This window comes from Lissotriton helveticus, chromosome 1_1 (assembly GCF_964261635.1).
Source record: "Lissotriton helveticus chromosome 1_1, aLisHel1.1, whole genome shotgun sequence".
In the NCBI taxonomy this organism is placed as follows: domain Eukaryota; kingdom Metazoa; phylum Chordata; class Amphibia; order Caudata; family Salamandridae; genus Lissotriton; species Lissotriton helveticus.
The window spans coordinates 1,054,203,451-1,054,227,591 of NC_136057.1; the positions used below are offsets into that span (position 1 = coordinate 1,054,203,451).

The 24,141-nt window shown below is 44.8% G+C and overlaps 2 protein-coding genes across 2 annotated transcripts in view; one reads left to right on the plus strand and one right to left on the minus strand.

Annotated features, from left to right (window-relative positions):
* LOC144820521 (uncharacterized) overlaps positions 1-24,141 on the minus strand; it is a 200,693-nt gene that overhangs the window by 63,555 nt on the left and 112,997 nt on the right. The gene's annotated exons all lie outside the window — the stretch shown is intronic.
* LOC144820505 (choline/ethanolamine kinase-like) overlaps positions 1-24,141 on the plus strand; it is a 56,897-nt gene that overhangs the window by 16,910 nt on the left and 15,846 nt on the right. The window contains exons 2-8 of the mRNA XM_078677938.1: positions 12,351-12,459; positions 17,293-17,406; positions 17,928-18,061; positions 18,451-18,555; positions 18,927-18,985; positions 19,329-19,416; positions 20,988-21,096. Coding sequence (XP_078534064.1) covers positions 12,351-12,459; positions 17,293-17,406; positions 17,928-18,061; positions 18,451-18,555; positions 18,927-18,985; positions 19,329-19,416; positions 20,988-21,096 — 718 coding nt within the window. The remainder of the gene's footprint in view (positions 1-12,350; positions 12,460-17,292; positions 17,407-17,927; positions 18,062-18,450; positions 18,556-18,926; positions 18,986-19,328; positions 19,417-20,987; positions 21,097-24,141) is intronic.

Here is a 24,141-nt window from a genome sequence, read left to right on the forward strand (position 1 = left end):
GGTGCATTCTGATCCTCAGGGGCCTTCCTAGATTCAATCCAGGCTCTCATGGCCTTGTAGAACTCAGGTTTGTTTCTGCATCCTGCGTGTGGAACCTTGAGTTTCCTGCAAAAATAACTCAACTGCTTCTTTGTGTAGTCATCCAGCTTTGATGCATCCCATTCTAGCCCCTGCGCACTAGAGGCTATGGACTCTCCTCCATCAATGCTGTTTGTGCCAGGCATGTTTGCAACACTAGGGATCTTCTTCTTTTAGCAAAATCAAAAAATCAAAAAGTCTGTGGCTAAGTTACTGGACTGTAATCACTATGCAATGGTCAGTAGCTAAGGTAAAACACTGCAAATGTAAATTCGCGAATCCTCACCGCTGCGTCCAATGTAGGAAGGGGGAGTCTCTGGTTGGCGCAGTGCAACACTGGCGACAATCAGGGCCTCTCTCTTCCTCGTCAGGGCTGAGGGTTACCTTCAAGACAACCTCTGCTTACCCTCTAGGTAGTGTGGCTTAAGCAGTCTTAGGCTAATCTCTGGGGCATGTAGGGTTAAACATTTGCAATATTACACCGTCACAACCAACCCACCACACAATGACACCAAACTGTATTTGTGAAAATATATCTCTTTATATAAATCTCAAGCAGGCTTGTAAATACAGTCTTGGTTACTTTTTGAAAGCAGGTTCCAGTTACTCTTGTATCAATGTCACAGTTCTTTCTCAGCAATAAGCAATCTTTTGGGCCTTCTGCCCAGGTTCCAGCAAGGTTCAGTGTCTTGTAGCGCCTCAATGCGTGTTCCGCTGTCTCCGCTCGTTTCAGAGAGGAGAACGGGCCCGGCCGGCTAAAGCTCACGCTTCCCGCGTGGGCCTCGTCGATCTGGCACAGTGCGAGCCTTGGTTTCAGGGGCGGCTCGCGCTGGGAAGCAGGGCGCGCGGTGCGAGCTCAGGACGTAGGATGCTCACACCGCGAGGTCAAAGAACACAGTACCTTGGCTTGCTGGTAAGTCTTGGAGCGGACGGCTGTCCGGGGATCTGTCCCGCGTCGCGTTGTCTTCCTGGAGGGTGCGGCGGCCTGCGAGTCTCAGCGCAGGTAACAGGGCACCCGGGATGACGGTGCAGATGCGGGGCAGGAGTCTCCGGAGTCCGGCTCACTCGTGCTGAAGGGGGAAGCTGCAGGCAGGCGGGGCTGAGGGGGGTGCACTCCACGGAGCGCGGGGCACAATTCCGGCACGGCTCCGCAGCGAGCCACTTCCAGCTGCGGGGGCCAGGGGGTCTCAGCGCCCAAGTCACGAGGGGCACAATCTTGGCAGTGCCGGTCTTTGCGGAGCAGCCTGTACCTCGGGGGTCACACAGGCGGCGATGCTTGGACCGGGCAGGTCCTCCCTTTCCGTTGCAAGGGCGGCTCAGCGCGGACAGTCACGGCGCTCGAACCAGCGCGGGGCTGATCCTTACTTTGCGGCTGGCACACGAACAGGCCACAGTCACGGTGGTCAGGGAAGGGGCACAGCTGCACAAATTGGTAGAGAGCGTGGCGGCAGGCACAGCGCTCTCAACTCTCCTTTCCTTGGCGCTGTAGAGACACACAGCACACGCCAGCAGCAGCTTTTCTTCAGGGGGGTAGCGCTCACTGTTCCTGGAGCGCTGGTCAGGGGGCAAGTTCACAGGCAAGCCCTTGGAGATCTTTCAGCAGAGTTTGGCACAAAGTTCAAATAAGCAAAAGTCTTTGGTAGTCTTTCCTTTCCTCTCCTTTGGCAGCAAGGCACCAGACACAGGCCAGAGTCAGCACTCCTCCTTGTAGTCCTTCCAGGTCCTTCTCTTCGGGCAGAGTTTCTCTTGTAGCACAAACAGGATCTAATTTACAAGGAGCAGGGCTCCTACTTTTATACCCAGTTTCTTTTGTTCTAGCAAGCCAGGGGGGCCTCTGCATAACTGCTCCAGTCTCTGAGTACTTGTTGTGGGTACTTGTGACTTCTGCATTCAGTGTGAGGGCAGGCACATCAGCCGCTCCCCAGGGGGGCGGAGCCGGCATTGAGAGGGCAGGAGTGGCCTGAGCACTTTGTTTACAAGCTTCGGTCCTTCCTGGGCCAGGTGCAGGCTGAGTCATCAGTCGCTCCCCAGGAGGGCGGAGCCAGCATTGTGGTGGCAGGGGCACAGCCTGATGCATCATTCAGGGGAAACTCCCACCACCCATTAAGGGGTCCTCCTGCTAATCACTACCTGTCAACTCCCAGCCCTGTCACTCACACACACCAGACAGTCAGATCCACATCCAAGCAGAGGCGGGCTGAAATGGTTAGGCAAGCAAATGCTAACTTTCTAAAAGTAGCATTTGCAAACACAGGATATTAAAATAAACTTTACTAAAAGAAGTATTTTATTATTCTGAGTTCAGGCATACTAAACATGAATTTCTACCATGTTCCCTGAGCCTGCTGGGATTATAGAGTGTAATAATTCCAGCAGCCCATCTGGCCTAGAAGGGAACAGGTAGCCTTACAATAGTGAAAAACGAATTTGGCAGTAATTCACTATTAGAACATGCCACACACATCAGGGCATGTTCTACCTTACACTTACAATGCACCCTGCCCTCAGGCCTACCATAGGGGTGACTAATATGAAGTTAAGGGAAGGTTTAGGGGCTGGCAAGTGTGTGCACTTACCCAGCCAGGGTGACAGTACCAGACTGCACGCAGGTTCTGCAATGGCAGACCCTAGACACATTTTAAGGCTGCTTCTGTGGGTGGCGCAACCAGCGCTGCAGGCCCACTAGCAGTGTTGGCATTCACAAGCCCTGGCACTCCTGGTGCACTTTACTAGGGACTAACAGTAAATCCAATGAACCAATCATGGACATCAATCATATGTACACTTTACAGTAGGGAGCACTTGCACTGCGGCACGGGTTGGCCGTGGCGCAGTGCCCTGAGTCGCAGACACCAGCAAAACATTTGAGGCACAACAGCAAAAAGTGGAAGGGAAACCCACGCCAAGGTGCCAGGTCTAACAGATAGCAATTGAAATGTTGAAAACAGACACAAGAGATACAAATCTAAGTTATTGGTTATTCTAGAGATTCAGAGGATTTGGAGAGTAAATAATGTAAAAAATGATTGAAAATTGCTGTAGAATAGCATGCACGGTCAGTACTCTAATTTTCATGTGCTTTATTAAGTTCTTAGTATCTAGGTATATATCTAGATGGCAAGTTCATGTAATTAATTTAGTCATGATAATCCTTTTTATTGCTTCCTCTCACTTATCTAAGTTGGTGAGACCATCTCCTTCTGTACAGCTTGCTCTGCTGCTTTTTTGTCAGACCTCGCAGCCTTGAACACAGCTACTGATGTGGTTGCTGTCTGGACCTGAGACGCTGGTTCCCACGGTTGCTGATCCTGTAGTTTCTCCAGGGTGACATTTTTCCGCTCGTAATACCCGGGTTAATTCTCAGGACAACTTGTAGATTGTTACTAGCTACTTAACTGCCTTTGGTGAAACTGGTTGCGTTGCCGTAAGAGATGTAAGTCTACATGGTTGGTTGAATTAAGTGTAATGAAGCTCCATTTAGCCTCCTTTTTAGATTAAATTACTTACCATTGTTTAGTTTTATTTTCCCATTATTCCTTTGCTTCTCATTGGTCAGCACCCTCCAGTTTCGTTTTCTGTTCCTGTATTTCTGCTTTCCCTAGAGTATGGACCAACCTCTTCCTTTTTGAGTGTCCTTCCCCTGTATCTTTTGGAGATACTTTTGTTTCATCTTTACTTTAGGTGTAGCAATCCATAAGAGTGCATGGGTTTGAAGCCCGTCTCCCCCTTTTTGCGTTGTTGCTTGGCCCTTACTCCTCAGCACTACTCCCACTTTTGAGAAGTTGACCTGGTATATGATGTTCACTATTCTAGTGAACACCTTGCACCAGTCCAAACAACCCTTATGGTGATGGTTGTAAAGTCAACCTTATAGACCAGCTATCCTAGTGGTAGCATGGACAAGAGCAGTCTTAGGCTAAACTCAAGAGGGCATGTGAAGCCAGCTGTTTTACCATATGCAAACACTTTTAATACCAAATGAAAGGACACCACACAGGTTATGTATTCAAAATATATTTATATTTATTTCTAAACAACCCCCGTACTCTTTATGAGCACAGAAGCACAAGCGTATAACAAGGAACTTAATATAACATACAATAAGTTGCACAATATGGATAGGCCCTGGTGGCCCGTTAAACCATATACTAAAATAGTGGTATAAGTACCACATAACGAACAATGGTAACGCCTAGGGCCTTGGGAATCGCTGGGGCTACACTGGACTAACAGTAGTTAGGGAGCAGGAGGCCCACAGGATGGCAGTGCAGTGTCTGAATGCACACGTGTGCACCTATAGAAGTCAATGGGTGCGTAAAGTTAGAAAGTTAAAGAGTTAGGAGTCTTCCGACTGGACTAGAACTAAACCACTTAAAACTAGGACACTAGGAGTGTAAATCTCTACAGGAGCACCGCAGTACTCTCGTTACCTCACCCACAGGAAGCGGGTGCATAGGTGTCAAAGTGTGTCGGGTTTCGTCGTAGAGTTCTATGGAGCCTTGGAGAAAAGATGCTGCAGGCGACCACAGGAGAGAAGAGTCCGGTTGGATCCAAGGGTGGATCGAAGATGAAGAGTACCTGAAAGCAGAGGGGACAGAGTCTGGGTCACTAGCCAGTGACCAGGAAGGAACCAGGAAGAAACCAGGCGATGTCGGGAAGCAATCAGGTGATGTCGTGAAGCTTGTCTCTACAGCCACGTGGACCAGGAGGTGTCGACGACGACCAGGAGCTGGATACGGACTGTCCCGCGAAGGCTCTCGCTGTTGGCAGTGTCGGAACTCGATTCGGAGTCAACAGACCTTGGCAAATGCAACCCACGCAGGAATCTAAGATGGCTTCTTACTCAGGCCAGCAAGGACTCAGGGGCTTCTCCTTCGCAGGGAAGCAAGGGCCAGTCTGGAGCAACCAGACCAGCGGTGTAGATTGTAGATTTCGTCGTCACAGAGGCCACTAGCCAACGGGCAAGTGACCGTACAGACGCGTCGAGCAGGAAAATGCAAAAAGGGCCCAACGCAGCACTCGGTGAGTGTGGAGAGGTGATCTTCGGTGCAGTTGGTGCTCGGGGCTGGGGCTTCTCAATCCCCAATGCACAACATCGAGGGTGCCTCAGAAGTTGCACGGAAAGCAATTCGCTGGCTTTCCAAGATGGCCGGTCCCACGTCTCGCGTCACCTCCACGGGTCTCAGCTTTGCTGTGGCTGTGGATCAGGTTGAAGGAAGTCTGGAAGTCCGGGTCTTGTCAGGCTCTGTGTTCAAGCTCCGGCGGGAGCAACGACAAAGCAAACCTATGAGCGCTTGATGGTGCCTGCTTGCACAGGGTGGTCACTCCTTGACCACAAGGGAGATTCTTCAGTCTTCTACGTCGAGTAGGATGTCGAAGTGTCCAGAGTTTCGTATCAAAGTTTCAGTCAGGATGATCTAAAGTCTAAGGACACAGCTCCTACCTTTATTCCAAATCAAGGGGCTGGATTACCTGCCAGGTCCCTCCTATGGGTGGGACCCAGGAAGGGGGTGGTTACACCCCTTTCCCTTTGTCCAGTTTCGCGCCAGAGCGGGGGCTGTAGTGCCCCAGCACCGGTTTGAACTGGACTATGCATGGGACACCTTGTGTGCCCCAGGCAGTGTCATTTCATTCAGCCCTCCCTGCCCCAATCCACTATCTCCTGTCTGTGGTGGTGCTAGCACCTCCCTGTGACAGGAAACCTATTGTCCAAGCCTCCCTCGCTGGAAGGGCTCCCAGCAGCAGGAGGTCAGACTTGTGTCTGTGGCAGCAGCATCCAACTTTAACCGGGATTAATGGAAGTAACATGTCTTACCCATCTAGAAGGGTGGAATGCTACCCCCGTCGCCAGAACTGGCAAGGAGGTATTATTCCAAAGCGTATGACACCTTACACGACATGTTTTGATAAAGCCAAACCAAAGTTAGCAATAACCGCAAGGATTATAATGCACTTAAGAGTATATGGTATGGCAATATCCTGGAACAGCTATAAGTGGTTCCGAAAGCTGCAGACAGGCTCAGCTCATGCTAGAGCACCATCTCACATAAAACCAAGCCTCCAGGATTGTTAAGACCTGCCATAGGAGTGACTTATAGGTGCAAATGTGTCCAGATATAAGGTTAGACATAGGAATACTATATCTAAGCAAGGGGTGATTACACGACCTTGCCCCAGCTGAGTGATCAGCCAGTTGTGTCAGTTTGGATGGCCAGCCAGGGGTGGCAAAAGATATGCTGCATCCCCTGGTAGGCCTTGGGTGCACCTATGCCCTGGGTACCTATAGTACACTGTACAGGGACTCATAAGAGTGACCCAAATCCCAATTGGTGATGTACCTAAAGTACATGGTGTGAATTTAGAGAGAGAACAGCAGGGCTGTGGGTCTGATTAGCAGGCCCACAGCCACATTAAGTCGAAAACCAGTGAAGCAAAAAGCAAAAAAAGGGGTGACCATATGATAGCAGACCTACTCTCCTACACCACTGTTGTCATTTTGCTTGCCCTCTCCTCCCACTGTCTGTCATCATGCTGCCTTCTCCTACCCATCCACCACTCTGCCATGGGTTAAAAAAATACCCTGACCCACGCCCATTGTCGAGCAAGATATAATCAGGACAAGCTATTTTTAGGGACTACTGGAAATTCTCTAACTTCAGTCACAAAACAAAAAGTAAATGTAGGAAGACAAACTGACTTTTGACCTCTGTCTCTGAAAGCGGAGCAAATGGGGCCAAAAAAGATTTAAAGGCCTCTTTATTTCTCACAAAGTGAAAGGGCAATAAAGATGCCTTTAACTCGTTGACCACTGCGCGAATTCTTCCGGGGTGTGGGCATTTTAATAGGTGGGAGGGGTTCGGACGGCCCCGGGCCGTCCTCCTCACACGCCCACCGTCAAGTGGGACGGCCGGGGGCCGTTCTCAGCACGGAGTGGTTTAAATCTTATCTGGTCGCATTTTCTGGCTTTCAGAGACAGAGGTCAAAAGTCAGTTTGACTTGCTACATCTATTTTTCTTTATGGGACTGAAGTTAGAGTATTTTGTCAAGTGAACTGGGTGACCATTGCGATTCTTCTATTACCATGACTAGAGAATCTGGATTTCATTAAAGACACGGAGGCTGACATTATGCATGACACTTTTAATGCAGTCTCCAAGCAGCCACATACATCATAAAGCAAAGGTTCCCGAACACCAACACCAACAACAATCTGCCTCTTTTAAATGAGATGAAGTAGAGCATAAGTCCAAACTTTAAAACTTCCAAACGATAGTCACGAAAGCCAAGAAAAATAAATGAAGAAAAGGAGGTCAAGCTTCATGAAGTTATGAGGAGTTACCTGAAAAAGAGAGAAAAATGCAGATTTCCGAAAGGAAAGGATGAAAAATAGACCACAATGCAAATATTAATAAAGAATAGTTCATAAATAATCTAAGATTCATCAAGAAATTTACAAGGGAAAGTACATATAAAGAAATATGTAGAATAAGACATAGTCACCACATATAAAGAAATGGCTAAAGTAAGACATAGCCATCCCAGGGAAGGGATGTGAGGGGTAATGTCAGCCTCTGTGTCTTTAATGAAAGCCAGATTATCTAGTCATGGTAATGGGAGAATCACAATTTCGTTACAAGAAAGGAGGCTACATTATGCATGTTGTTAGCTCTGTAAGACTATGTTAGACGTGTTCAATTGGTTTGCAGTAATGCCTTGCAAAGTTGTTAGCATTAGACCAATCGGCAGCTTTTAGAATATCGTCCAACTTACCTCCAGACCAGAAGGATTTACTGGCCATAGCTCCTCTGACCCAGTGAGCTTGGAATTTCTTTAAATCAATACCTGCTAGATTCATAACAGTTTTAACCCATCTGGAATAGAAGTTGAGGATATACCTTTATGAGATTTAAGAAAGGAAATAAGTAGCTGATTCTCGCCTTGGCACGAAGACCAGGCATTCTGCGATCGTATTCTCTCATGCAGTCTACCATACAAAGTTTGGGGAATAAGTCAAAACGAGGATAAAAGGTAGAATCAGACATAGTCTTGGTTCTCCTAATTAGCTCAAAATTGACACCAAACCTATTGTAGCATCTATTGGAGATTTCAAGGGCTTTGACATCAGAAACTCTTCTGCAAGAAATTAAACAAAGTAATGTAGCAAGCTTAAAGGATAGAAATTTCATATTCAGTTGAGAATTAACAGGCCTGTTCGAGAAAAGGTCTAGAATTAGTTTAACAACCCATAGAGATTCATATTTCGGCTTAGGAGGTCTCCTCAAACGAATACTCTTCATAACTCTACAAACAATGACATTCATACCTACTGTATTACCATTGACGAGGGAATGACCAGTGGAGATAGCCGATCTATAACCGTTAATAGATCTATACCTCAAAGATAGGTGCCTCCAAGGATTCCAAGTTCCTTTCAATGCACCAAAGTACCCATCTTCTCCGTATGTTGTATCTGTAGGCGGGGTTCGGACGGTCCCTGGCCGTCCTCCGCACACACCTTCGGTCAAATGTAACTGCCGGGGGCCATCCTTAGCATGGAACAGGTTAAATCTTGTTATCTTGTCACATTTGCTGGCTTTCAGAGACAGAGGTCAAAAGTCAGTTTGACTTGCTACATCTATTTTTTTTTTTATGGGACTGAAGTTAAGAGTATTTTGTCAAGTGAACTGTGTGACAACTGAACTGTGGAAAGCTTGGGAAATGAAAGGCTGTAAGATGTTAGGCTTTTTCTAACACAACACTGAAATAGCTAAGTGAACTGTTCAAACATTTCAAATATATTTAACTAGTTATTAAAAACAAATTTTTGTAATTCTGTGGTGAAAATTATATTTTTATAGGCTCAAAACAAATTAGAACACTTTTACTTGGTGATGTGCACATTTTAAATATTTCTGCTGAAACCCAATTTCCAAACATTGTTTATGTGCTATTATCAGTAAAACTACGTTAGTAGGAAAGTTTTATGTCCATTTCAATGGAAAATATGCCATCTGTAAATTACAGAGCGCTACCACATTATGCATAGTGCCTGCTTGTATTTGTATATACGGTGATGCATATAGAAATGTTTCCATATGATGAGGTGAAGTTATACAAATTCATGGTGAATTTGGTATGTGCCACAATTTTATAATTAGTTGAATTAAGGACACTTTATACCTGAATGTACTTCACATAAGTAAGGCTGTACAGGAATTTATATAGCGCAAATCACCGAGCGGTTTCTAAGCGCTTGCTTAGGGAACCCGTCCTGGTATTCCCCTGTGAGATAGCCCCGGCAGGGTATCTGCAAGGTGAGAGTCAGGCATCCCACCGCGAGGGGCCGTTGTGGAGATTAAGCAAGCTATTGCCCAGAGTCGCAGAGTGTGAACCCGTGAATCGAGTAGGCAACGGAGCGAGAATTGTCGAGTCCATGGACATTTTAGGACTCAAGACCCCGCCGAGCCGGGAATTGAACCCTGGTCCCGGGCTGACCTCTGCTTCCAAGTCTGCCTCCTCTAACCAGTGAGCCACACTTCTCCACGGTGACTACTTCACCCCGTAATGTCTTCCTTTTTGAGTTTTTCAACATGTGGGATATCCTTTTGGATCTTTGGTTCTCTAGGAATTCATATATTTCTTTCTGGTTAGATTTACTTTAATGTAATTATTTATCTCAGTTTCATCTGGTCCTTATTACTGCGTACACCCATTCAGTCCTGATGATGGCTTTGTGTATATATAACATGGTTGGTTTCATTACTTATGACTGGGATATCTCTCCCCTTGATGGAATGTGTTCTGCTTAGTTGGTGTAGACCTGCTTACTATAGGTAGTAGCCTATACCACACATTTTATGTATATTGTATTTTATCTGTTAAATGATTGTTTGAACTTTGAGTTCCACTTTTTTGTCCAACAGAATATCTTTCTTAAATACATTTTGTTTATACTGAAATTTATTTCCAAGCCTGTTGGACCTCTTTTTCACATTACTTACTGTTCTTACTTTTTTTATAAACTATGTCCGTATACTGACTGTGTTTAATGTTTCTTTGATGGATGATGTTCCATTGAAAGGTTAGTATTGTATAATGCTCTCATTCATCTAGCATCTTTCAGCTCTAGCATGGGTGTCCACAGAGGACCTGATGCTTTCACTGTGTTTTAGATATATTATCACCATTAATGTCTGTCGCCTTGACCTGTCATGTTGGTGTAATTTAAGGGTGTATGCCTACTGTTTAAAGTGGCAGGGTTTCTGTAACCAAAGTTCTTGTGTATTAGCGTTTGCCTGTCTAACCTGAGGGTATCGCTGTGCTATCAACAACCAGAGATTGCAATCTGGGTAACACCCTACCCTTCCCTGTGTTGAAGTCCTGATATACTACTGTAAATCTAATCGGACAGAAGATACAGCATTAAAAAGAAAAAAAATGATATATACTTCTTGAAAATTAATAGTAATTCATGTCAAATTGTGTACCAAAATAATTTAAGCCGCTATAAAACCTCTGACTTTTTAGCCAGGCTTTAAAGAACTGCTCTGAAAACTAATTGTCAAGACGACCATATCTTTTTAGGAGGGGAACACTTCTACCCCTAGAGTCCATGTGGACTTTCAGGCTTGCTTGGTACATCATGAAGTATTAGAATATTCAAGAGCCCATGCAAAGCTGCCTGTAAAAGTGTGTGTATAGTTGAAATGTGTTCTTCAAAATACACAACTTCTTTTTACCCAAAGAATATGTCTTGGTAGGAAGAAATCGCCTGTCAACCGCCTTTCCACATTTACCTCTCTTCACTTGCTTGATGAAAGTGGTGGGATGTTAATAGTCCCCCCCCCCCCCCCCCCCCTAACTCCCCAACTTTCAAGATTCACTGATGCTGGATGGGAGCTAAGTTGGACTCCATACTGGCCGGTGTGAGGTTACTGGAAAACATTTGTCACATGACTCGGCGAATCTCCCGTCTTCTATCATGGTCCAGCTTACTTCTTTCTACTCCAAGAGCATATGCAGTTCGTTCTCTGATCACCTGTATGTGGTCTGCGTATAAAGTATAAAGGTAAAGAACTCTTGGCACATCGGTTGCAAATATTGTGTGCTCTAGAGCAGGTATTGGCCTTTCCTGATCTCGCACTTGTCCAGCCACTCTCCAAGGAACTCATGCATCTACAACAACATTTTCAACAACAAGCAGTAGCCGTGGCGGGGACCTGTTTCGGCATAATAAAAAAGCTTAGGAAATTTTTCGACCTCATTCCCCTCCCAGTTAGGAAGACTGTTGCAGTGGCCCTCGTCACCTCCCGTCTCGACTACTGCAACAGTCTGTATGCAGGAACTAACAGAACAGTCTGCCACAAACTACAAGTGGTACAACATGCAGCAGCCAGACTAGTCCTAGGATGGAAAAGAAGGACCTCGGCCACGTCAGCAATGGACGCCCTGCACTGGCTCCCTATTCATAAAAGGGTGCTTTTTAAGATACTGTTAATCACTTTCAGGGCGTATAATAAAACTGGACCTAAATACATTGAAAACATGTTTAAGCACTATATCCCTACACGTTGCCTGAGATCCCAAGGTGAAAACCTCCTCACCATACCCAAGTTCCGACTTCAAACCAAAGGAGGAAAAGCTCTAGCAGTCCTGGGGTCTAAGGCTTGGAACACCTTACCACCCCCCTTTCGACATATCCCTACTGAAACAATCTTCAGAAAGACTCTTAAAACCTGGATATACAACCTACCTGATACATACTGTAAAAACCTCATTTAATCCACCTGTCATGCTCTCCCACATGAACAATACCATCTGTTCTCCTCTTTTGAAAGCGCCAAGATGCTCCATGGAGTGTAACCCGCGCTATATAAAAGAAGTTTACATTACATTACATTACATCTATGCACTTGCATTCCGATGCATGGAGAGACTTATAGAATTCATGAAATGTACACTCATTTTAGCCTCCATTGTTTTTATATTTAGGGAAAATTAATTCACCTTATACCTCCTGAGTCTTCACTACATCAGTTTGAATTTGAATTGGTTCAGGGGTTTTTAACACTAGAGTTTCTTCAATTGTGTAGCCTTCCATAGTAGGCAGTGATATGGAGATCCACCGAGAATAACAAGCGAACAGTCCAAGAGATGTAGGTAGTAATTGCATATTTTCTGTCTACACAAATATGAAGTTTATTCTCCATACTTCTCCAGCCACTTTCTGGGTTACTTTAATGATCTCATCCTGTATTATGTTTTCTTTTCAGTGGCGGCCTCAGTAACTTGCTGTTCAAATGTTCACTTCGGGGGCACGTTGTGAGCCAGGGCAATGAACCGCGTCAGGTCCTGCTTCGTGTTTATGGAGCCATTCTTCAGGTAAATGCGATTTATTTATTTTAAAGTTTTGTATATCCTTTGGCTTTGGGGATAACTTTGTCCGGTGGGTCCGTTGCATGTAGGCCTCCCCATAGCAGCGGTGAGGGTCAATGGTTGTAGATCAACCTTCTTTCCCATTGCCAGGGGCACGCGGCAAGGCTGCCCCCTTTCCCCACTTTTATTTGCTCTCTACATGGAGCCGTTTGCCCAACGTATTCGATCCAATCCTGATATAACGGGTATCAAATTTGGACCTGACGTACATAAACTCAGTATGTATGCCGATGATGTCATTCTTTCGCTCACACTGCCCCGGTCGACTCTGCAGCACTTGTTCACCAAGCTTACTGCTTTTGGCGATGTGGCGAGGTTTAAAGTCAATTTTACAAAATCCCAAATTCTTAATATCTCTATCCCAGCGGATGAGATTCAGGACCTGCAGCAAGACTACCCTTTCCTGTGGGGCCACAAGGACATTACATATTTAGGCATCCGTCTGACCTCATCCATCACTAAGACAGTCGCCCTTAATTATGCTCTGTTGCTGGAGCAAATCACCAAGGAGCTCTCTGACTGGACTCGCCTTAAATTGACGTGATACGGGAGACTGACAGCGGTAAAGATGACAATGCTTCCACACGTCCTCTACTTATTCCAGATGCTCCCTGTTAGCCCTCCACCAGGTGTCCTCCGAAAGTTACAAGGGCTCCTGAATAAGTTCTTGTGGGAAATCAAAAAAGCCCAGTCTTGGGTCAGCACTGGTCTCTGCCTCGAAAGAGACGGGAGGGCTTGGCTTTCCACTAGTTGGTGCTTATCACCAAGCGGCCTGTCTCCGATACATTGTCGAATGGAACAGGTCTTTGTCCAGCAGGCACTGGAATTTTATGGATCAGACTGTATCTGGGCGCAATAACTGGCAAGAATTGTGTCTGCCCTGCAAGCACAGAGCATGGGGTTTGTATTCTTCTCCAGTAACCTCCCAGACCCTCAAGGCATGGGATCAACTTGCGCAACAGAAAGGGTGGACTTTGTTTCCCTCTCCGTTGTCCCCTATTGTAGACAACCCTGACTTCCAACCCGGCTGCACATCCCCAACGTTTCATCGGTGGAGGGAGGAAGGGTGCAAGAGGGTGGGCTCCCTTTTTGATCTTGATGGGCTGATTCCCTTCCCTCAGTTATGTGCAGATTATGATCTGCCAGCTTCTGATGCATTTAATTACTCGCAGCTTGCGCATTGGGTCACGCGGCCTGAGAATTTTGCACACATGTCCCGCCCCATGACGACCTTTGAAAGATGGCTAATTTGTAAAAAAGATGTTCTTAAGATCATTTCTGAATTATATCCTATGATCACTATGCACCCTAAGAAACATCGCTCAAAGGCGCAAGTTAGATGGGAGACTGAGTTGGGGAGACCCCTTACATCGAAGGAGTGGAAACACATTTTTTATCGCACACACCACACTGCTTCCAATACAGCGGGTGCGGAATCCGCCTATAAGGTGGTCCATTACTGGTATTACACTCCAGTGCGCATGAAGTCTTGGGATAAGTCCAAATCAGACCGCTGCTGGCGGGGGTGTGGTGGCACTGGTACCCAGGTACACTTGCTGTGGCACTGTCCGAAGTTTGTGCGTTATTGGGCAGCGATTCTCTATGGCCTCTGCAGCATATCCGATTCATTGCCACGAGCGCCTGAACATACCTTTCTGGGACTACCCCACTCTGGGTCCTTTCCACTGAAATATGGGTAAGAAACGAACTCAGGCCATAATAAATAGTGCATTGCTGAAACTATGCATGCAGTATAGATATCACATTTTTCAGTTTTCCTTTTATCTTGTTGCACTTTTTGGGTATGGTGAAGGTGTCCTATCTTTACTCTTAGGGATTCCCCCTTACGGACCTTTTCTCACTTTTTCCTTTGTTTAATCACTGTAGGTGTATATTTGGTCTACATAGGTGAAGTAGCAGGCACGAGATCCTTTGAGTGTTTTATAACTTGGTTTGATCAAAATTATTTCTCTAGGCATTCCAATAATAGAAAACCCTTCCATTTGCAGATTCCCCATCGCACCTCTGCCATTGAATAAGAGATTAAAAATCATACAGCCCTGAGGAAGGTGGACACAAATCTATTAAATCCACTGGCACGTACGATGGCTTGATGTATTCCTGGCTGGCGGCAACACCATGGATAGCTGAAAAGGATTACTACCATGTGTACCACTAGCACGTTAATTTAGGCCGGGAAGTTGATGTGGTTTTGAATGTGTGTATGTGTGCCTGGTTCTGGTGAGAAAGAGATGGAATGAGAGGTGTGGTATGACGAGATAAGGTTTTTCTTCCTTTTGATGGGGATATAAGTCATTACCATTTTGTCGGAAGTCTATTTGCATGTACTGTATTTTATAACCTAGAAGTATTGTTTCCAAGTCTGTCATGTTTTAAAAATATATGTATTTTTTCTCTACATAAAAGTATTCTTAAACTATCCTAATAAAAAGTCATGTTTTATGAACAAACAATGAAGTTAAATTCTTTACATTTGAAGAAAAGTATATTTTGAATAAAATGATGAAATTAAGTGTTGTAGCATGTTCTGATTTACACAGGAAGGGATGCCCATAAGACCTGTGCAAAGCCATTGTTAATGTATTATAGGTCGTGTAGGAGATTTTTCTTGTACATATTTGTTGTTTTTTCCCCCTACTCCCAGACCTCCAAAGTAACTATAGGGAGTACCTCTTTCTAGTAGAAGAAGCAGTACTTGTGCATCAGAACTAGTACCCTCAAAGGAAAGTATATGGAGGTATTGGGGGGAGAAGAAAGGATCAGTGCAGCAACATGCATAACCGTGAGAGAAGGATCCAAGTGCTGAATGGTTGCATTTTCCATCTGGTCTTTTAGGTCAAAAGACCAGATGGAAATTTTAACCATTTGGGTATCTTTGGGGAGTGTATCGTTGGTGAGAAGTGGATAGTTAAACGTTCTTGGGCCATATTGTATATGCAGTGCATTTTGCTGGTTGGCACACCTTTCAAAAGGTGCGCCCAGGGCTATCCGTCAAAATGTGCTGCATTATGGTGAATTTGCTGCACCCCAGACAGCCACGAACTCGCGCTGCCCTGGGGGCAGCACATTCATGTGAAAAATGGAGCAGCTACTTTAGAGCCGCTCTGTGTTTTCACAGTGCAGGCAACAACCTGCCTGCACTTTGAAGGTGATTAGAGAGCCCCTTGCAGGCGGGTGCAGCCAGTGACCGCACCTGCCTCCAAGGGGATGTCTGGACACCTTCCCTCCAGCCAGAAGGATGCAATAAGGGGGTGCACTGACAGTGCGCCATGTTTTTGGGGACGCACTGTCAGTGCGCCTCCTGAGAGCTTCTTTGCCCCTGCAACCGTGCCACTAATGCGGCGCGGGCGCAGAAGCAAAGGGATTTCCTCATTTGCATATGGCACACCCCCATGCAAATAAGGGAACGCCCCTGAATATAGTGCTGGTGCTTTGTGTGCCAGCGCTATCACTACTACAGAAGGGGCTGCACAAGCTGTGTCACCTTCTGTAATAGCAAAGTGCCCTGGGGGCGCACATAGCTAGCGCAAACACCTGCTGTGCCTCTGGGACACTTCTGTAATATGGCCCCAGATTTGTAAGTGGCTAAAACAGGACAGTAGGATATACGGAGTTGAGCTTGAGTCACCTGAAGCCATACCCCTCCAATGAAACCAGGAAACTTATAGTGACCGATGAACACAACTGGAAGAACATCTGAGCTGGGAAGGATCATCCTAGTAGTTGAACAAAAAGTTCTGCCTGCCTTCTGTTCTGCTTTTCCTGGCTTTCAAAGCTACAAAGGCTGACAATTGAAAGATTGTAATACTTACTGCAAGGTAAATTACCACAATTATTAGTTTGCCATCTATTTCTGGGATTCATTTGTTTAGTCAGCCCATATGTTTAGTAATTTACAAATACACTTCGCTTTAGCTACATCTGAGTTGCTTGATTTATTTAGCCGGTTGTGGAGTGTCACTCAATTACTGACTGTTCAAGTAAGGCGTAGTGCTCTACCCTTTTCATTACATTGGAATAAAGCAAGATTATAAAAATCCTCTCTTTGTTACCTGAGCAGAACAATATACGTAATAGCGCTTGAGTGATTTTGGCCACTCACCATGGAGGACTAATAATATAATAGTACAATAGCACTGGATCATGCCGAGGAAGGTTTAGGGTGTATCTCGTTAATATAGCCTTATAGCCCGCCGTAGAGGGCTATACTGGCTTTCATAGGCCCTCTCCAGTGTTAAAGGCCCGAGCCGAAAGCGAGGGCCAGGAAGAGGGACTTTTATAGCCGGTATAGCCCAGCTACGAAGGGCTATAAGGCTATTAGAACATTCTGCCACTAGAGGGCAGAATGTTCAAACAAAAAAGAACAAAGCCTTATGGGAGCGCGAAGGGGTTGGAATCCCCTCAGGTTCCCTGAAGCCTTTGTTCACAGCCAGAGCTGTAAACACAGAAACATTGGAATGTTGGAGCTCCAGGCTTATACCATCCATTATAAGCCCGGAGCACTTGTTTTCAATGGAGCTCCCAACATTCCAATGTTCTAATATGTGTTATTTCTATCATATAACTTTCTATTTTTCAGTCTAAATTTGTTTACAGGTTGAATGTGTGCATTACTATTTTTGTAAAGTGTATATGGTGTTTTGTTTTGTTATTTCTCATTTTTCTTGCATGCAATCTGATTTGGTAGCTGTTAATCATTGCTTCGATTGCTTGTATGATTTTATTGAAATTGAACCGTTTCTCTTCCTCTTTTTACAGGGAGTAGACTCGTTGGTTTTGGAGAGTGTTATGTTTGCTATCTTGGCAGAGCGGACCCTGGGGCCTCAACTCTATGGCGTGTTTCCTCAGGGCCGATTGGAGCAGTATATTCCGGTCAGTTCATTGGTGACCATGATTCTGAGCAAGAAGTAGGGTGGGTACAGGAAACCTATATGTATTTAGGGAGAGGGGTGAAGCTAAAGCCGCAACTGAAAGGCAGTCATGAATTGATGTTAGTTCTGGACTCCTCAAAAACACTTATGAATGTTATGTATAGAACGAGGGTTAATCAAAAATGATGTGAAATATCAATATCTCAAAGGCTAGCTGGAGGCATGGGATTAATAGCGAAAAATGTCTACAGTTATTTTGTTACAGCTCTGTACCTAGATTGTACTCTTCAAAGTGATCCAGCAGTAAACACTGGCCGGGGCTAGTCTATTACCTCATTGCCTTCCTCTAGTATTTTACTTGATCATTGATCACTTGTGGTTGGCACTCGGTTACATATAGATCGGATACATATATGTTCCTACCCTCTGCTGCACCTCTCCATCCCCATCAAAACTTTTATAAGGCTCTGCTGTTGCCCTTTTGGACCGGAGTCATTTTCTGATTCTATTTTGCTTGAATAGAGTCGCCGACTCTTGACTGCCGAACTCCGTGAGCCGGATATTTCTGCTGAAATAGCAGAGAAGATGTGTAATTTCCATCGCATGGTGATGCCCTTCAATAAAGAACCCAAGTGGCTATTTGAGACAATGAACAGGTATGTCATCCTAGGAACTGGAACCCGTGGGAACAGTAGACACCATTTTGAGCCAGTTAAAGGTATAGGCGTATAGAGACTGGTAAATAGTGACTTAAGAGGGAGTGTGATTTTTGCCCCTCTGGGAAGTGGCTTTGGTGGTACTTTATGCATCACTAAATGGGCAGTATACCACTAATGAAATTGTAATGACATTTTTAACAATCTTTTAAGAAGTGTACACATCACATTTCCAGCTTTTATGATATGTTATCGCAGATGTTTTATACGTAGATGTTACTTTGTAAATGCTTTTATGACTTAACTCGTCGAATGAAGCTATTGGAATTGGTATACCACTAAGGAGATAGTTTAACCTGTAACGCTGTACCCTTCTCCTCTGGCTACAGATACATGAAGCAAATCTCAGATCTTGCCTTCACTCGAGATTGCCATATCCAGAAATTCAGTAAATTAAAAGCTTTAAACCTGGAGCTTGAGATGAAAAGCCTCAGGTGAGACTTGAGTGTGTGTGTGTGTGTCTTTAGGAGCAGCATGCGTTTACTATCTTAGATGAGACTTCTATGTCAGCAGACTTGGTTTGGGTTGATGTGGCTTTGTCCTTTTCTGCTTAAGTTGTTAAAAATGTATTCATAATTTAATTCATCATCGTTGTGTTGCACACTACTGAGGTCTGTTTTCTTCCATGACTGACCATGGCAGAGTACTCCCCCACGTTGTTGCTCAAAAGCCCTGTTCTGTATTCAAATGTGACCTAGTTCACTGTACCTGACATTGAGTAATGCTCATAAACGTGTCCGGTACAAGGGCTCAGCGTGTCTGTGCACCTCCAAGTTGCCTAACACTATTTTTCTCTTCACCGTAGGAACCTGCTGGAGTCAACACCCTCGCCTGTAGTCTTCTGTCACAATGATGTGCAGGAAGGTAGAATCAGTGTTTTACCATTATTTGTTCAGCTTGTTAAGTAAATGTGTAGTGCAGTGCTCTCATTCAATGCTGTAAGATTGAAAAATTCATGGTAACTTGAAGTTCTGTGTGAGATAAAACTACTGTTTGTACGTTGTTTGTATGTGTAGGAGTTTATTTGGCTCCTTATAGTGCTCAAATATTAATTTCTAAACTCTGTCCTTGGATGATAGTTGCTCCTTTGCTCGCAATGTTATGTTGTGAATATGAAATCTCTGGTGATCAAAGTTTCTGCATTGTTATCATACTTTTCTGTTTTCCTGGTTCTTTCCTCATCCCTTTTCCTACACTAATTTTTCAGGTAACATTCTTCTTTTGTCAAATCGCAACCCAAGTTCCAGAGACAAGCTGATGCTGATAGACTTTGAATATAGCAGCTACAACTACAGGTGTGTGATTGTGGGCCCAGAGTAACATCCTAAAACGGCTTCTTTATGCATAAAATGTGTGCTTTTGACCATTCAAGGTAATCTAAGCAAGCTGTGACTAAGCATACATTTAAAATGGTACGCTGAAAAAGGGGTGATATAAGTCCATTTTGTCTTCTTGACCCCCCCCCCCCACACACACACACACACTTTAGCAGTGATCATGTTAGTTGAAGATATAGGATAAAGTCACATGATGCAGCTTTGCACACAAGCTGGTTTAGTAAGTTATTTCGAGAGGGGGTGACCTATGTGATCTGACTAGATGAGTTTCTCGAGATCCAGGTTGTCTAGGACAATTGAAACTGTGAATTTTATCTTGGTCCCCAACCTGGTGGCCGCAGGAACTTGGCTCGCTTCCTACACCTGTTAATAAGGTGAAAAGCTTAGGTTTCGTTTTAGACCGCAAACTCTCAAATGTTTTTATTCTTTTAAACATCGCTCATATGTATTTAATGTAAACAAGTTTTCCTTATTGTTTTGTGTATTGTACTTTTATGATTTAAAATAATCGAATAAAGTGGTTTGACTGACTGACTGACAGCAAACTCTCTTTCGAGGACCAAGTCAACACTATCACTTCTGCAACTTTCTATACTTTGAAACTCCTCAGAAAAATCTTTCCTTTTATTCAGCTTATACTATTTAAGTTGACAACTGTAACGCCCTAATTATCAACATCCAGACAAAATACCTCTACAAGATCGAGATCCTACAGAATGCCGCTGCCCGCATACTTTTAGGCATTCCATAATATGTCTTTCTCCTCTGCGCTGAATCTTCTTCATTGGCTTCCAATCAACAAGCACGTTGATTTTTAAAGCCCTATGCATTGCTTTAGGGTACTCCATTGCACTGGCCCTGCGTAGTTCAGGCAAAGCTTCCAATGGTACATACCATCTAAACCTCTTCGTTCTGCCTCAGCGTACAATCTCCTAGTTCTTAAATTCATAAAGTCCTACTGGGGCGGAAGAAGCTTGGTTATGGGCACAACCAGACTCTGGAACTTTCTTCCCTTGGACCTTGAAAAGAAAAATAGATCTGTGGACTTTCAACAAAGCCTTCAAAACTTGGCTTTTCAGCCAATAAATTGTTTCCCATCAGCAGTTTACCTTCTCTAAGATTAGCACATAGACACCTCCGTTCTACAAATCCTATTTTCATTTCAGTAAGTTTTGTTGAGACCAGGATGATCTGTCTCAGCATAGAGTAAGCTGCAGTCTGTCTAGGTTGAGATGGAGTAATAACCTTCAGATGGAGCATTGGGTTAGAGCGCTAATGCCTGGGTATTAGTTGGTTTCTAATTGCGAGACAGACCATAATGAAATCTTGCCACACCCTGGTTTATGATGTTAGTTATTTTTTCACAATAGCTCATGGTGAGCAATGTTGCATGAGGGTTGTGTTCTTGAGATGTATTGGTGAAGCTGCTTGCAGTGCTTGTTTATAGGTGCATCTGATTTTTAGGTTGGTCACATGCAGGGACTATGTCTGGTACTGAACCTTGTGTATTCTTTTCTTTTTGTCTCCAGGGGATTTGATATTGGCAATCACTTTTGCGAGTGGGTTTACGATTACACCTATGACAAATGGCCTTTCTACAAAGCAAGCTTGGAAAACTATCCAAACCGAGAACAGCAGGTAATGCAAGCAGAGAAGCCTTTGCACCCCTACTAAACAAACCCTTATTCAACATGTTGTCCATCCAGATTGCCACAGACTTGGGAACCTTGACACCCTTGTTACACACAGGGTCCTTGGCAGCTGTAATGGGGGTAAATCATAGTATTGCATTAAACTGGTACAATATCCACCTTACTTTCCACCACCTACACACCTCATCAAGTCTAACCTGCCGCCCTCTCATATTCCGTGGCTGCCTTTATATATGCCTCGGCCAGTGGCAGCTGGTGGATTTTAAAAATTGTTGGGCGAAATGGTCCGATCTGAGTATAATGCGCTAGTTAATGCAGCGAGCAAGCCTGAGTTGAAAGAGAAGGTGGGGGGGGTATTCTCTCATCTGGGTGTGAATTGTGTATTTTACGAAATACAATTAAAATAAACGTACTGTAGATTTTTTTTTTTGATTTTTTTTTTTTAAGGATGCATACTCTAGCACTCACCACGCTGCACACACAGACTCAAGACTCACCCTGCACTCAGACAATCTGCCCTCTCTGTCCTCATTGAGGGGCACAGCTCAGCCTGCTCTCAAACAGCAACACTGCCTTCTCTGCACGTAGTCCGCTTACCTTGCACTTACAAAGGCACATCACTCACACAGACACCACTAAACCTGCTCCCACACAGCAACACTGCTCTACCTGCACTCACAAAGACACACTGCTCACTCAGAAACAACACTGACCTTTCACTCACACATGCCGACGGCATTCACACAGGCACATCGCTCGTCCTGTACTTGCAAATACACCCACCACTCTGCCCTCACACAGGCACATTGTTCTCCCTGCTTGCACACAGGCACGATCAGGCTGCAGCAGCACTCCTAGCCAGGGAAACAGCCAGTCCAGTCGGGGTCTGAGAGTAAAGACGCTTTCCTGCTATAGGGTGAAGAGGGGGCGGGGGGGGGGGGGGTCATGCCGGGGGGGGGGGGGGGGGGTTAAAAAGACCATAGAGCGGAAGGAGCAGTCTGCAGCAGCTTGGCAAATCTTCAACGGAAGAAGCGTCCAGGTGGGGCAGTGCAGGCGCGTTTTTAATGTGGCTCCTGCAGTACCAGAGTGGAAAGGGGACTGTATAAATGAGTCTTCATCCATTCACCAGGAATGTCTACCACCTCACCCAAGCCCACAGTAGCGTTCAGTCGGGGTCAGAGAGGGAAAGCTGCTTTCTTGCTGCAGTGTGTAGAGAGGCCCTCTGGGTTTGAGGAGGTTAAGCAAGGCAAGCATCGAAAGGGCAGGCTGCAGAAGCCAGGGAGACAGCACTGACTGGACCACCACTCCCTGTCCCGCCACAGAATGCAGTGCGGCTAGCGGCAGGAACATTGTCCTCTGGGCTCTGTCACATTGGAGGGACAGCAGACAGGCTGGAAGGTAAGGCCTCTGCTGCTCGCCACTACTGGCCTGCCACCTTACTCCAGTCCTGGAGGTGGTAATGGATGGCACTGCTGCTGAATGCCACTGACCTGGATGCATGGATATGTAAGCAGCTCCATGCACTGAAGGCACTGAGCAGGTGCAAGCTACATACAGGCCCACAAAGCAATACACACAATTGTCATGGACAGCTTATAGTATGAACAAGAGGACCAAAATAACAGAATCGTTGCACTCTATGCCATTTATTCTTGGTCTTAGCTCAAATCCTGCTATGGATAAAATGTGCCAGGGGTGGTTCTACATAGTAGGGTGATGCAGATCAGGGCAGGCCAGTTCATCGTAGTAGTGCATTGTTTATTATTAGTTTGCATTCACTGCTACCACCAGTGTAGGAATCGGACTGGGCAATAAGGTCTCTGTGCAGCAATTCTTTCCATTAGGCTCATACAGTGTACTCTGACCTGACCTGAGCCCAGGCCTAATTTAGGTCTTCCGCCAGATCAGTTTTATACCAGCATGGCCAGTATTTTAATGTCCAGGCCGGTACAAAAAGTGGTAAGAGATTGTGTTTAGTCCCCTTATCAGTACAAACATAAAACAGTAAAAATAGAAAACACATAATGTGTTCTAGAGCTGCTTTTATGCTCCCTGACTGAAACTTAAAGCTAACAAAAACAGAAAGGCTGTGATAACACGAAAACGGGTGATTTTATACCAGCATAGACAGTATTTTAATGTCCCAGCTGGTAGAAAAATTAGTAGAATCACCTAAATAGAATATATTTATACTTACTAGTACATATATTAAACAGTAAATATGAGAAGTAAGCTCTTTAAAATGTGTTCTAGAGCAGCCTTAATGACCAATGACTGACTGCAAACCGTTTTCCCTCTTGCATCCCTTCTCAATCCAAATAAGTGACTAACATATCCACCACTCAAATTACTTTCATATTTTACTATACTAATTCACCACTAATCTTTTATGGGTTCCGGAGCACTGAAAAAGCACTTTGACACCCCATCAGGGGTAGCAAGCATTATATAAATGCAAACCTTTTCCCTCTTCTGTCCCTCCACTATCCATCTGAATCCAAATAACTGACTAACATATCCACCACTCAAATTGCTTTCATATTTCACTATACTAATTCACCACTAATCCTTTATGGGTTCCGTAGGAGTGTGCTACGTGCCAAAAAAAAGCTTCCACGCCTCCTCAGGGGTAGTAAGCACTATATAAATGCAATTACAATACAATAAATTAAACAACAGAAAGGCCATGTTAAAAATAAAAACAGACACATTTATATAAAGTTACATTGATGAATCATGGCCGGGCCTTTGCAGAATCTTAAAACGGAAACAAATGGCTGGAGCTTTTTCTGTGGGAAAGGGGACAACCCGACACTGAAGCCAGCGCCATTTGAAAATAGATATAAAATACATATGTCATGTCACGTTGTGCTGCATACAGACGTCCAAGAGCCAACAAAGGCACAACACAGCAAGGATGCCACCCTACTCACAGAAGCATACACTTAACACGCTTTCATACATGCAAACACACATACTGTCCCAAGCAAACATACAAAGACGTGCATGCAGTCTCCAGCATATGTTTTCT